The following is a 13,352-nucleotide window of genomic DNA, read 5'->3' as shown; positions in this document are numbered from 1 at the left end:
AACAGAAAATAATTTCCTCATTTTCCAAAATAAAAGAATAGAAATTACAGATTTACAAACCTCCCCCCCTCCCCAACAAAAAAACAACCTGAATGACTGGAGGGTTGGTGGAAAGTGCTGCGTAAATCCCTAGGATTACCACATGAATGAAATGAACTCTGGGCCTAATTTAGACCTGATAGCAGCAGCAAATTTGTTAGCTAATGGGCAAAACCATGTGCACTGTAGGTGGGGCAGATTTAACATTTGCAGAGAGAGTTAGATTTGGGTGGTTTATATTGCTTCTGTGCAGGTAGGAACCACATGGGGGCTTGGCAGGTTTCCAGCAACGGCGGCAGGTAAGGAGAGCTGGGTGCACCGCACGTGGGCACCGGTAAGGGAGCCTCATCCTGTTAGTGCAGCAGGCTGGCCACTTACCCCGCCTCCTGCTGCACTCTTTTTCATTAAAAAAACCCCACTTCTTGATCAGTGGAAATGAAGTGCAGGTATGCCATACCACTGCATACCAGCCAACTTTGACAACTGTAATATATATATATATATATATATATATATATACTCCTGGTTCCTTTGTGTATTGCTGATGATGCTGCTAATGTACTGGACTTTTCACTGATTGGCAACTACCTTGAAAAAGGTCCCAATATGGGACCGAAATGTTGGTGAGTCCTTTCCTTATCTTTTGTGATTTGAATTTAAAGGAACCATTTTTTTTAATAAATTATTTTGATATCGACGACGCAAGTCTGGAGAGTGCTATCTGTCTTCCACTTTATGTGGTTGTACTCTGTATTTATATATATATATATATATATATATATATATATATATATATATATATATATATACATACACACACTGCTCAAAAAAATAAAGGGGACACTAAAATAACACATACTAGATCTGAATGAATGAAATATTCTTATTAAATACTTTGTTCTTTACATAGTTGAATGTGCTGACAACAAAATCACACAAAAATTATCAATGGAAATCAAATTTATTAACCCATGGAGGTCTGGATTTGGAGTCGCACTCTAAATTAAAGTGGAAAAACACACTACAGGCTGATCCAACTTTGATGTAATGTCCTTAAAACAAGTCAAAATGAGGCTCAGTAGTGTGTGGCCTCCACGTGCCTGTATGATTTCCCTACAATGCCTGGGCATGCTCCTGATGAGGTGGCGGATGGTCTCCTGAGGGATCTCCTCCCAGACCTGGACTAAAGCATCCGCCAACTCCTGGACAGTCTGTGGTGCAACGTGGCGTTGGTGGATGGAGCGAGACATGATGTCCCAGATGTGCTCAATTGGATTCAGGTCTGGGGAATGGGCGGGCCAGTCCATAGCATCAATGCCTTCGTCTTGCAGGAACTGCTGACACACTCCAGCCACATGAGGTCTAGCATTGTCTTGCATTAGGAGGAACCCAGGGCCAACCGCACCAGCATATGGTCTCACAAGGGATCTGAGGATCTCATCTCGGTACCTAATGGCAGTCAGGCTACTTCTGGCGAGCACATGGAGGGCTGTGTGGCCCCCCAAAGAAATGCCACCCCACACCATTACTGACCCACTGCCAAACCGGTCATACTGGAGGATGTTGCAGGCAGCAGAACATTCTCCTTGGCGTCTCCAGACATTGTCACATCTGTTACATGTGCTCAGTGAGAACCTGCTTTCATCTGTGAAGAGCACAGGGTGCCAGTGGCGAATTTGCCAATCTTGGTGTTCTCTGGCAAATGCCAAATGTCCTGCACGGTGTTGGGCTGTAAGCACAACCCCCACCTGTGGATGTCGAGCCCTCATACCACTCTCATGGAGTCTGTTTCTGATCGTTTGAGTAGACACATGCACATTTGTGGCTTGCTGGAGGTCATTTTGCAGGGCTCTGGCAGTGCTCCTCCTGTTCCTCCTTGCACAAAGGCGGAGGTAGCGATCCTGCTGCTGGGTTGTTGCCCTCCTACAGCCTCCTCCACATCTCCTGATGTACTGGCCTGTCTCCTGGTAGCACCTCCATGCTCTGGACACTACGCAGACAGACACAGCAAACCTTCTTGCCACAGCTCGCATTGATGTGCCATCCTGGATGAGCTGCACTACCTGAGCCACTTGTGTGGGTTGTAGACTCCATCTCATGCTACCACTAGAGTGAAAGCACCGCCAGCTTTCAAAAGTGACCAAAAGATCAGCCAGAAAGCATAGGAGCTGAGAAGTGGTCTGTGGTCACCACCTGCAGAACAACTCCTTTATTGGGGGTGTCTTGCTAATTGCCTATAATTTCCACCTGTTGTCTATTCCATTTGCACAACAGCATGTGAAATTGATTGTCAATCAGTGTTGCTTCCTAAGTGGACAGTTTGATTTCACAGAAGTGTGATTGACATGGAGTTACATTGTGTTGTTTAAGTGTTCCCTTTATTTTTTTGAGCAGTACATATATATATATATATATATATATATATATATAAAAATAATATTTTTTTTTTTTTTTTGGGGGGGGGGGGGGGGGGGTCATACCGAGATTGTAAAGTCCTATTGAAAGCTCCGGTCTTTAGCTAGCTGTGTGTCGAAATGGACTCCTCTTACACGTTTCGCTGTAAGATACAGCTTTGACAAAGATACAGCTTACAGCAATACACGTTGGTGCTACAGGAGCTGGTCTATATTTGGACATCTATTCCAATTTGGAGCAACACCTAGAAGTCTACAAAGCATCATAAGGGGAGTCCATTATGACATACAGCTGGCTAAAGATATATACATATACACACACATGCACTGTTCATATATTTTGCACTATTGCTTACTTCACTACTGCCCAGCTTTTTGTCTCCCTGATTCTTCCTCTACCAACCTAACACTTAAAGGCCTGGGGCTGATTATTGTTTATATCCATATGAGGAAAAAATAAGTTTTGTTTAGCCTATCATATACTTTATTATTAATCTACCTTTTTTATTATTAATTCTAATTTAAACTAAGCTATATCATCCGCTATATCACCCGCAAATGCATCATAGATAATTAGTTTATTACTAATTATATAGAATTTTAGGACGTAATAGATTTTATATTTTCTGTATTATCTACAGAGAATAACTGTGTTGGTGTCATCTTTCACTAGTACTCATCTATTTATTATTTATCTTCTTATTTATGTAATATATTTTCTATGAATTTTTTCAATATATAATTTATTGTTAGAACTATGAATATGCGTCCTGTCATGGGTTTTGGTTTTGGATCTGTATATTCTTTATATTTTAAATATGCATTTGGTTTTGCCAAAACTGTCCTTGCGGTTTCTGTTTTTGTTTTTGGATCTGTATTTATTTCAAAATATCTAAAAAGCACAATTTGCAATCCTTACTGAATAGAGTCCACAGTGCAGGTTTGATACAGTGTGGGTTGAATACACCAATTGTGCACTTACTGTGACAGCAGGCAGGAGGGGGGCATCAGATGATAAATGCCCCAGGTTGTGTCTGTGAGGAGGATGGGGCCGGCTGTGTCCTCTGTGCGGAGGTGCCGGCTATGTTAGTGTGTGTTTGAGCCATGGAAACAACATCGATTTAAATTAATTTTCATTTATTTGAGATTGATGAAATTCTTTGTAACTACAGTATACCCTGTATATTACTGTACATGTGCTATATTTTATATATCTTTAGAGGTGCATGAAATCTTAGCCAGAAAAAATTATATCCAGGGTCCCTCGTTGTGTTTGATATCATTTTTATATCCATGTTTGTTATTTATTGATTTATAACGTTTTTAATTTTGTACCAGCATTGCTTTAATAATACATAATAGATTTATTGCATGTATATTTTATGCAAATTAATAAAAGAATGTGCATATAATTTTAACTGAACACCATATGTTTATTATTCAATTAGCTCTTGCCTGATATAGTGCTGTGACAGTAGCAGGGGTAGCTTAAGAGAGGTAGGTGCCTGTGTGCAGGCTCCATGTGGACCCTCTCCTCTCCATCAGTGGCTGCAGTGCTGTAGACTCTGGTTTTGTGCCAGAGTCTACTGTGCATGCGCAGGTCCCCAGGAAAATGGCAGCCATGCTCAGTGTCGGACTTGGGCATGAAGGGCCAACCAAAGTAATGTAGTGAAAGGGGCCTATGATTATTGGGTGTGGCCAGTCACCACAGGGGGTGTGGCCATCCTCCACAGAGGCTTGGTTAGCCATTAGACAGCATGCAATTGACCCAAAAATAGACTAACCTTTTGTAATGTAAGTGTGCAGTCTGGAATCTGACATTAAATCAAGTAGTGGAGCCCACCGAGGATTTCCCTTACACCCCTGTGGGCCAGTCCAACAGTGTCTGTGCCCTATTCCCCAGGTGGGGGTGAGGGTGAGTGTGTGTGTGTGTGTGTGTGTGTGTGTGTGTGTGTGTGTGTGTGTGTGTGTGTGTGTGTGTGTGTGTATATATATATATATTAAAAAATGAAGTAAAAAAAGCGCCTAATAGTGTCAGTGAAACACTCTTCGTGAATATAGATATAGTGATAAAAAAGGACAACTATGACAACTTGGCTGCAGACAATTTCAGGTAGATGACTTAAGAACCGAACATGTAAAAGAGAGATAAATTCGACATAGTGTGTACTGTTTTTAAATTATCACAGATGTTTAAAAAATGGATGTTTTTTTAGGAACTGTGCTGGTTCCAATTTTTAATAAGAAGACCATATTAATTAAAAACAATAACAATTTAATAAACACAATCCTGCCACACATGCAGGTCACATATATAAACAATAAAAAATAAAAAAAGGCATAAGGACATGTATAGCAGCTCGTTCAGTTATAAATGTAGGTATTAACCGTACAAGATTATGAAATATAGCCAGCTTATCTGTTCCGCATATGGAGATTTCAGGATAAAATTTATCCGTAAATGCAAGTATCAAACGTACAAGATAAAATGTAAAAACATGGCTTATCTGTCCACGAATGAGAAGTCAGAGTCCTCATACCTGTCCTCATACCAGGACGAAATGCATTGGGACAGGGACTGGATGCTCACCACTCTGACTTCTCATTCATATATATTATAGTGGTTCAAAAGTCGCAGTACACCCTTTTGTTTAAAAAACTGCAGAAAATGGGAAAACTAATTTAGATTCAAGATGGCGCCCATGTTCGGTTCATATACTAAAAGGATAGCCCACCTCAACCATGCCTTACTGGAGTATTCAGTTTTCCCATTTCCTGCACAGCTTTTGAAACAAAAGGGTATACTGCGACTTTTGAATCACCCTGTATATATCGACAATATATGCGCAAATCACAAGGAAGATGTCACGCAGTAACATGCAGTCAGTTGAGGCAGAGTTTTTTCTGTCATACTAACTTATATGCCAAAGTTTTGACTATATAAAGTATATGATAAATTCAAAGAATATATTAGAAATATCTTCTTTGTATTAATCTAATCAATTTTATTGTCAAAATTCTGGAGTAAGAAGTCTATAGCAGGTGAGACAGTGCCATATCAGTCCCCAGACGAACCATCCCCATAGTTTTCTGAGACAATTATTAACAATCTCTGAAAGCTTAACTCTTCAGATGCTGCTTGCATTGGCCAACATTACCTACAGATGGTGTTATGGGCCCTACACACTGGTGGTAGTCATGTGACCGCCGGTCGGCTGACCGACAGTCACATGACCTCCTCCGTGAGCCCGACGGCTCACTATCCCGATGGTCGGCATGCCGACCAACAGGGACTATTTCCACTCGTGGGTGTCCACGACACCCATAGAGTGGGAATAGAACCCGTGGCGACTGCAGGTCGCCACCGAGCCCGCAGCGTGGCGAGCGCAGCGAGCCCGCAAGGGGCTTGCTGCACTCGCCCCTCCCCGCCGGGATCCCGGCGTCGGTATGCTGCCGGGATCCCGGCGTCTGTAAGGTGACCGGCGGTCAGGAGACCGCCGGTCACCCGTACTACACCCCTACACACTGATAGATCTGCTGCCGAGCTGCCCGATGGCAGATACGGCCGACGGGCGACCCGCCATCGGGGGGGGGGGGGCAGTGACAGGGTGAGTGAAGCTTCTTCACTCCCCTGTCACCCGGATCCATAGCAGTGCAGGCAAATATGGCCGATCTCGTCCATATTGGCCTGCATGCACAAGCGACGGGGCACCAGCGATGAACGAGCACGGGGCCGCTCATCGTTCATCGCTGGTGCCTCCACACCTAAAGATATGAATGGTATCTTGTTCATTAATGAATGAGATCGTTCATATCTTTCAGTATTATCTGCCAGTGTGTAGGGCCCATTAGACTGCTAACCTCAAAAGAGCAGCCCTAGATATAGATCTTGCGGTTCTCAAAAGAGCAGCCCTAGATATAGATCTTGCTGGTCTCAAAAGAGCAGCCCTAGATATAGATCTTGCTGGTCTCAAAAGAGCAGCCCAGGGTATCGATCTTGCTACAGTATACAGTATATACCTCTCCAGTGGGCTGTAACTGTATGAATGACCATTGCAACTGTTTTGATCTGGGCACACACTGGGAGGGCCGCATACTGTATGTACAGTTGCTCATGCAGGTCCCTACCTGCAAATAAAGGCAATTATTTACATTATGTAATCACTTCTTTATACTGATTGCTGTGACAGGTTCTAGTCAAAGCCCATATCTAGGCGACTCCACTTTCAGACATTCCCAGTATAAAAAAAAAAAATCTTTAATGCCACAATATGCAGGCATAAGAAATGTTACTTTTCAGAGACATTATGTGACATTAATAAATATGCCTCTATGGGTAAAATTCAATTGCCTGCAGTAACTTTTTAAGAGGTAGAAACAATTTAGGCAAATTTTTCAGACAATCCAATTAGAGCCCATTTTTACCACCCTAAAAAAAAATTACCTGTTTTCAGAGGAAAACACACAGAACCCTTGATAGGTTCACAGACTTTGTGCTTTCACAGCTGTAATCATGAAAACCCGTCAGTTATCGGGATCTCAGTGGGTCCTGAAAAACTATCCCTGATAAGTGCTGGTGTTGAGCTGCCTTAAGGGCTAATTTGATCGCCCTGTGTGATCAATTAGCTGCTAAATTATCATGGGCAATTTAATCCCCCTACAGTATGTGTGGATCACTAAATTCAGAATTCACATAGTGTCCTTCCATTCACATTATATGGAATGCGTTCGATACTGTACCACACATGAGACTTATCTACAAGCTACAAGAATCAGGGCTAGGAAGCACAATATGCACTTGGGTCAAAAACTGGTTAGATAATAGGGAGCAGCGCGTTGTGGTTAATGGATCTTTTTCAACTTGGACTGAAGTGCTAAGTGGTGTGCCGCAAGGCTCAGTATTAGGACCGCTATTGTTCAATATTTTCATTAACGACCTAACAGAAGGTCTAGAGAGCATGGTGTCAATTTTTGCAGATGATACCAAATTGTGTAAGGCTATAAATTAGTGATGAGCGGATTTGGTTTTACTCGGTTTTACTCGGTTCTCAAAACCGAATCTTATTGGCTATCCAAAACACGTGACATCAGTGAGCCAATAAGATTCGGTTTTGAGAACCGAGTAAAACCGAGTAAAACCGAATCCGCTCATCACTACTATAAATACAGAGGAGGATGCCGAGTCTCTTCAGAATGACTTAGTTAAATTAGAAGCATGGGCAGCCAAATGGAGAATGCGCTTCAACACAGACAAGTGTAAGGTAATGCACTGTGGTAACAAGAACAAAAATTACACCTACCTACTAAATGGGGTAAAATTAGGGGATTCTGTACTGGAAAAGGACTTAGGTGTCCTCATAGATAGCAAGCTAAGCAGTAGTACCCAAAGTAGGACTGCAGCAAAGAAGGCTAATAAGATATTAGCATGCATAAAACGGGGTATGGATGCTAGGGATGAGAGTATTATACTCCCGTTATATAAATCACTAGTGAGGCCACACCTTGAATACTGTGTACAATTCTGGGCACCGTACTACAAAAAAGATATCCTGGAGCTAGAAAAGGTACAGAGGAGGGCGACCAAACTAATTAAGGGCATGGAGACGATGGAATACAAGGAAAGGCTTGAAAGACTAGGCATGTTTACATTGGAAAAGCGGAGACTAAGAGGGGATATGATCAACATCTACAAATATATAAGGGGACAATACACAGAGCTTGCGCGGGACCTGTTTTTGGTAAGATCACCACAGAGGACTCGTGGACACTCGCTCAGGTTAGAGGAGAGGAGATTCCGCACAATACGGCGTAAAGGCTTTTTCACGGTAAGGACAATACGTGTTTGGAATTCCCTGCCGGAGGGAGTTGTAATGGCGGAATCTGTCAACACCTTTAAGAATGGGTTAGATAAATTCCTAATGGATAAGGATATCCAGGGGTATGGTGCATAGTCATGCATTATAGTTACTATAAATAGGGATAAAATGCAATGGCTGACAGCAGCATCAGTCAGAAATTTTAGTCAAATCATCATGCATAGGAGACCACAAATAGGTTGAACTCGATGGACAATTGTCTTTTTTCAACCTCAGATACTATGTTACTATGTTCTTTTCCCAACTGTTTATTGAATTACAATAATCCAGCTCACCAAATTTAAATTTTACTGTATTCTCAGCAAGACTAGACTCTCCGGCCATCCCCAGATCACGTTTAACACTGCCACACATGAGAGTGGGGACAACTTTTTATATGTATAGTCAGGGCTGATACAGTGGCAAAACAGCAGCATATACTATAGCAGAGGTTGCCAAATGCGGACCTCAAAGGCACCCCAAGGGTCCAGGTTTTAAACGTATCCATGCTTGGCCACATGTGACTTAATTAACACCTAAGTCAATTTGATTTAACCATCTGTGCTAAGCCATGGATATACCTAAATTCTGGACTGTTGGGGTGCCTTGAGGACCACGTTTGGGAACCTCAGTACTATAGGTATCATTTTTAGACAGGTACTGAATAGTCTTCATTCAAGGCAACTAATCAAACATGAGGCACATAACTAGTGGTATAGCTAAAAGGTCCCTGGGTGCAAAACTCTTTATTCTGTCTCATATTGGAAGCAGATCTTGGCACAGTATTGCAGAGTACCAAGCTAAATTAGTAGGAAAGTCCTGCAATGCCAGTCTTCTTTCTTAATGCCCTCGGTGTATGCACTGGCCCCGATCATACCCTCACATCTGGTATAGATTCTGCACCCTCCTGTGGTTCTTGCAAATAAGTGAAGGGAAAGTACATGCAGCCCTGCTCATATTAATGATGTGTGTGTAGTATATCGGCTGTAGCAGGGTCCTCTGGGGATTTTAAGCTTATGGAGATAATTATTCCTATTGCAACAGCATGGAGAATAGCAGAGTTTACCAAACTCTGCCATTACAGTTCAGGTTTTAAGAATATCCATGCTTGAGTCCAGGTGGTTAAATTAAATTGACAGAGGTATTAATCAGGTCACCTGTGCTCAAGCATGAAACCTGGACTATTATAACAGATTTTTCGAAATCGAAGTATAGCAAAACAATAAGAACAGAAAATTAGCACATGCCTTTTGTGTTAATTCACCTTTAAGAGTTTTTACAGACCAAGAGTATTTAGGATTAATTACAGAACAAACCTTAAACTGAAATAAAGAAAATTTGTTTTGTACAGATTACTATGCACTATTATTCTAAGGCACAATGTGGATACTGAGATATACACTTGTACAATTTTTTCTAAGTAAAAGGAAGTAAAAGGAAGTAAACGTTTCTTAAATACTTTTATACAATTATAATATCCAATGCAATTATCTGAGCAGTTTATTGTAACCTTTGCAAAATAACAATAGCAGTGCACATAGATCAGTTTCCATATAATAGGACCATCCTGTCTGAACCGCTTCCTTGACAGGTTTTAAACAAATAGATTTGGGAAACGTTCCTGCAGATTATTCCATTATATTGTCTAACTGATACTAAATGCACTTAGATTCCTGAAGAAATGTACTTACTCATACTATGCACACAGTAAAAATCTATAAGTACCTGAAACATCAGCAGTTAAGCAGAATTTCCCAAAAAAATAATAAACAATGTACCTTATTCTTTTCTCATCACATTTCTTCAAGTTTGTATCTCTTTTCAACACATTTTTAATGATTGCCTGCTCTTCTCTTGTCAGAAAACTCAAATCCATCAAGCTGACAACCTCCATGACCAACAAGTGATAGTCTGCACCATCCAGCACTGTTTGTTGTAATCACCCAATTTTCATGATCCACCTGTCTGAATTCTAGCAGCTGACCTTCATGGCTATTTCCTGCCTATGCTTTTGGATACACCGCTTGTTTCTATTGTCCTTGACAGAAACTTACAATACAAAAACATTTAATCACTGTATATTGATACTAAAAATGTATTAACAGGTTAGTAAACTTATGATACCTGATTATATATGAAATACTGTATATGTTCTTATGTCTGCACTGCAGTTACCTCACTTTCAGTCAGTCAGCCCTAAATATGCAGGCATATCAGCTAATTTCAATCAAAGCCATAGCAAAAAGATTTAATTTTATTATCAGAATATAATACCATACCCTCCAACATAACCCGCCCCACTAGGTACAAAATGCTCTGTTTCTGGACTTCCCTCTTAATTTATTATTGCCACCACCTGTGAAGAAACAGCTTTCTTATCATTTAACTAGTTCAACACAGGTGATGGAAATAATAAATTAAGAGGGAAGTCCAGAAACAGAGCATTTTGTACCTAGTGGGGCGGGTCATGTTGGAGGGTCTGTAATACAATATATGAGCCCTTACTCGCCATGGATCCAGTTTTAATTATTACCCATATTACACTATGTGCTTTGGCATTGATTGAAATTAGCTGATGTCCATGCATAGTTAGAACTGCAAGGCTGGCTGACTGACTAAATGTGAGGTAATTGCAATGCAGGCATACTGTAAGTGTACAGTATATTTCAGATATAACTAGGTATCATACCTTTACTAAACTCTTAATACATTTTTAGTATAAATATACAGTGTGTAAATGGTTTTGTATTGTAAGCTTTTGTCAAGCACAGAAAATATATTATATTCTAAGAATTAAAAAAAAACGTTTTTTTTTAGTAGTTTGAATGCTTTGGGAAAACAAACCTAGTATTATGAAGTGTAAAGTAAGCAGGATAAAAAGTATAAAAAAAAATAACCAGAGATATTCATACAGTAGATGAAGCTAGTTATATATGTAATTTACATACAGTGCTTTTTTATTCTGTTCCCAGTGGCAAATTTTTAATAGGTGCAGGGTGTGTGGTGCAGTCAGGCCAATGGGTAAAGGGGGTCTGAAGACATTGGGGGTCATTCTGATTTTCGCAGCTCAGAGATCAGGTTACTACTGCGCATACGTATGCACCGCAATGCACATGCGTGTTGTATGGGTACAAACAGCATTGTTGCTGTGCATGGCTTCTAGTGACAAATCCATTCACACAACCGATCGCAAGGAGATTGACAGAAAGAGGGCATTTATGGGTATCAACTGACCATTTTCTGGGAGTGGTAGGAAAAACACAGGCGTGTCCAGGCGTTTTCAGGGCGGGCGTCGGACGTCAATTCCGGGACCGGACAGGCTGAAGTGAGCGCAAGGGCTGAGTAAGTTCAGACCTACTCAGAAACTGCAAAAAAAAAATTAGTCCCGCTCGGCTGCACATGCGATCACACACTTGCTAAGCGAAAATACACTCCCCCGTGGGCTGGGACTATACGTTTGCACGGCTGCAAAAAGTAGCTAGCGAGTGATCAACTGGGAACGAGGGCCATTATCAGAAAGATGTCCCTCATTTGTTAAAATGCTTCTCCCCAGTTCTCATATATTATACCTGATTGCCAGGTTTAAATGTACTGTATTTAGTATGTATTCCGTTCATATTTAAAGATGTGCTAATCAACTGTAAATACTGGAAGTTTTTCCACCATCATAATATAATGGTTTACTCATTAACCCCCACCCCCCCACCCCCAATATGGGGAGTGGAGCAGCAACAGTGCACCTGAGCATGGGTGCATAGCTTAGTGGAAAGGGGGCTAGGCCTCCAGTGCAATGCAGAGCTGGGACAAAACTCTTTTCACACATTAGAATTCTCATTGAAATGGAAATAAGACCAAAAAAGCTACTTTCTTATGTGTGGGATTATTTTTATCCAAATACTGACAACATTTGAGAATTCGTTTACACTATTTGTGAGGCCAAAGTTAGTATAGGTAGGGACATTAACCATCTTGGCACCACCCAGGGCTGGAATAAGACAGGTGGGGGCCCAGGGTATCCAAGGTTGTGGGGGCCCACACTATTGCTGTCAAAGTCCCCCCTCCCAACACACACAGACACACACATATACACACACATACATACATACATACATACATACATACATACACACACACACACACACACACACACACACTACCACAACCACCCCAACGTCAGGAGTGGAGCACCAGCAGATACAGCATACCAGATCATGGGTGTGTGGCTTGATGACAAGGGGGCATGGCCTCCAGCGCAATGCAAAGCTGGAGATCCACAACCCCATTTTTGTAATGATGGGGGCTTGCCCAGTACTCCCAGAGCTGCTGGACAGCCCCAGGCACATGCAACCATCATCCATTCTCCATTGCTTTGCAATGCCAAGTAGCGGTGTCAGAACATCCTTCCCAACCTTGGGACCACGAGACACTGTAGTCCCAGACAAATGGGAGTGTCCTGCTGGAATCAGGACAGTTGGAAGGTATGCATTGTGTGGAGGCTACTAGTGTGTGTGGTCCCAGAACAGTGCCCCCTGTCACCCCTAACATAATCCGGCTAGTTACTAATACCATGTGAGTCTGGGAACAGCAATCCTCTCACTGGCAGCTCATGGTAACTAGACACTTAGCATCCAATATAGTAACTGGAGTTTCATTGTAATGATGAGAGGAGCACAGAGTGTGGGCAGGTGGCACTACCAGCAAACATAAGTCTGGAGTAGCTGTTATCTGGCATTGGGTCATATGCTGGCACTGCTACATCTACTCCATATATAAGGCACTGGGGTTCCCCGTGGCACACACATCACAGCTACCTGGCACTATAGTGGACTTGGGTGGCTTCTGAATGTGAGGAGTCTTTTGCCCTGTGGTGGCAGCTCCCATTCAATGTAGCACTGGAGGCATAGACAGACACTGGGCATCAGTAAATAGGAGTTACAGGACACTGGAGTGAAATAGGGGATCAAAACATAGGAATGGCAGGATGGTGGAGGTAGCAGGATACTGGGGATGTGGGGTGGGGCAGGGATAAGTACAGAGGAAATGA

At 41.9% G+C, this 13,352-nt stretch overlaps 1 protein-coding gene across 4 annotated transcripts in view; it reads right to left on the bottom strand.

Moving 5' to 3' along the window:
* Window positions 1–10,305, bottom strand: part of LOC134911569 (uncharacterized) — a 301,968-nt gene extending 291,663 nt beyond the window's left edge. For 2 of the 4 annotated variants that reach the window (XM_063919706.1, XM_063919707.1), the window contains exon 1: window positions 10,087–10,302. In XM_063919706.1, coding sequence (XP_063775776.1) covers window positions 10,087–10,202 — 116 coding nt within the window. In that variant the 5' untranslated portion in view covers window positions 10,203–10,302. Of the gene's footprint in view, window positions 1–10,086 lie in introns of all 4 variants that reach the window. The other 2 variants (XM_063919709.1, XM_063919705.1) reach the window with 2 other exon arrangements.
* Between the last annotated feature and the right edge of the window lie 3,047 nt (window positions 10,306–13,352).

Source organism: Pseudophryne corroboree, chromosome 4 (genome assembly GCF_028390025.1).
Source record: "Pseudophryne corroboree isolate aPseCor3 chromosome 4, aPseCor3.hap2, whole genome shotgun sequence".
NCBI classification, from domain to species: domain Eukaryota; kingdom Metazoa; phylum Chordata; class Amphibia; order Anura; family Myobatrachidae; genus Pseudophryne; species Pseudophryne corroboree.
The sequence above is the reverse complement of the archived record's forward strand: the minus strand, read 5'-3'. Positions and strand labels throughout refer to the sequence as shown.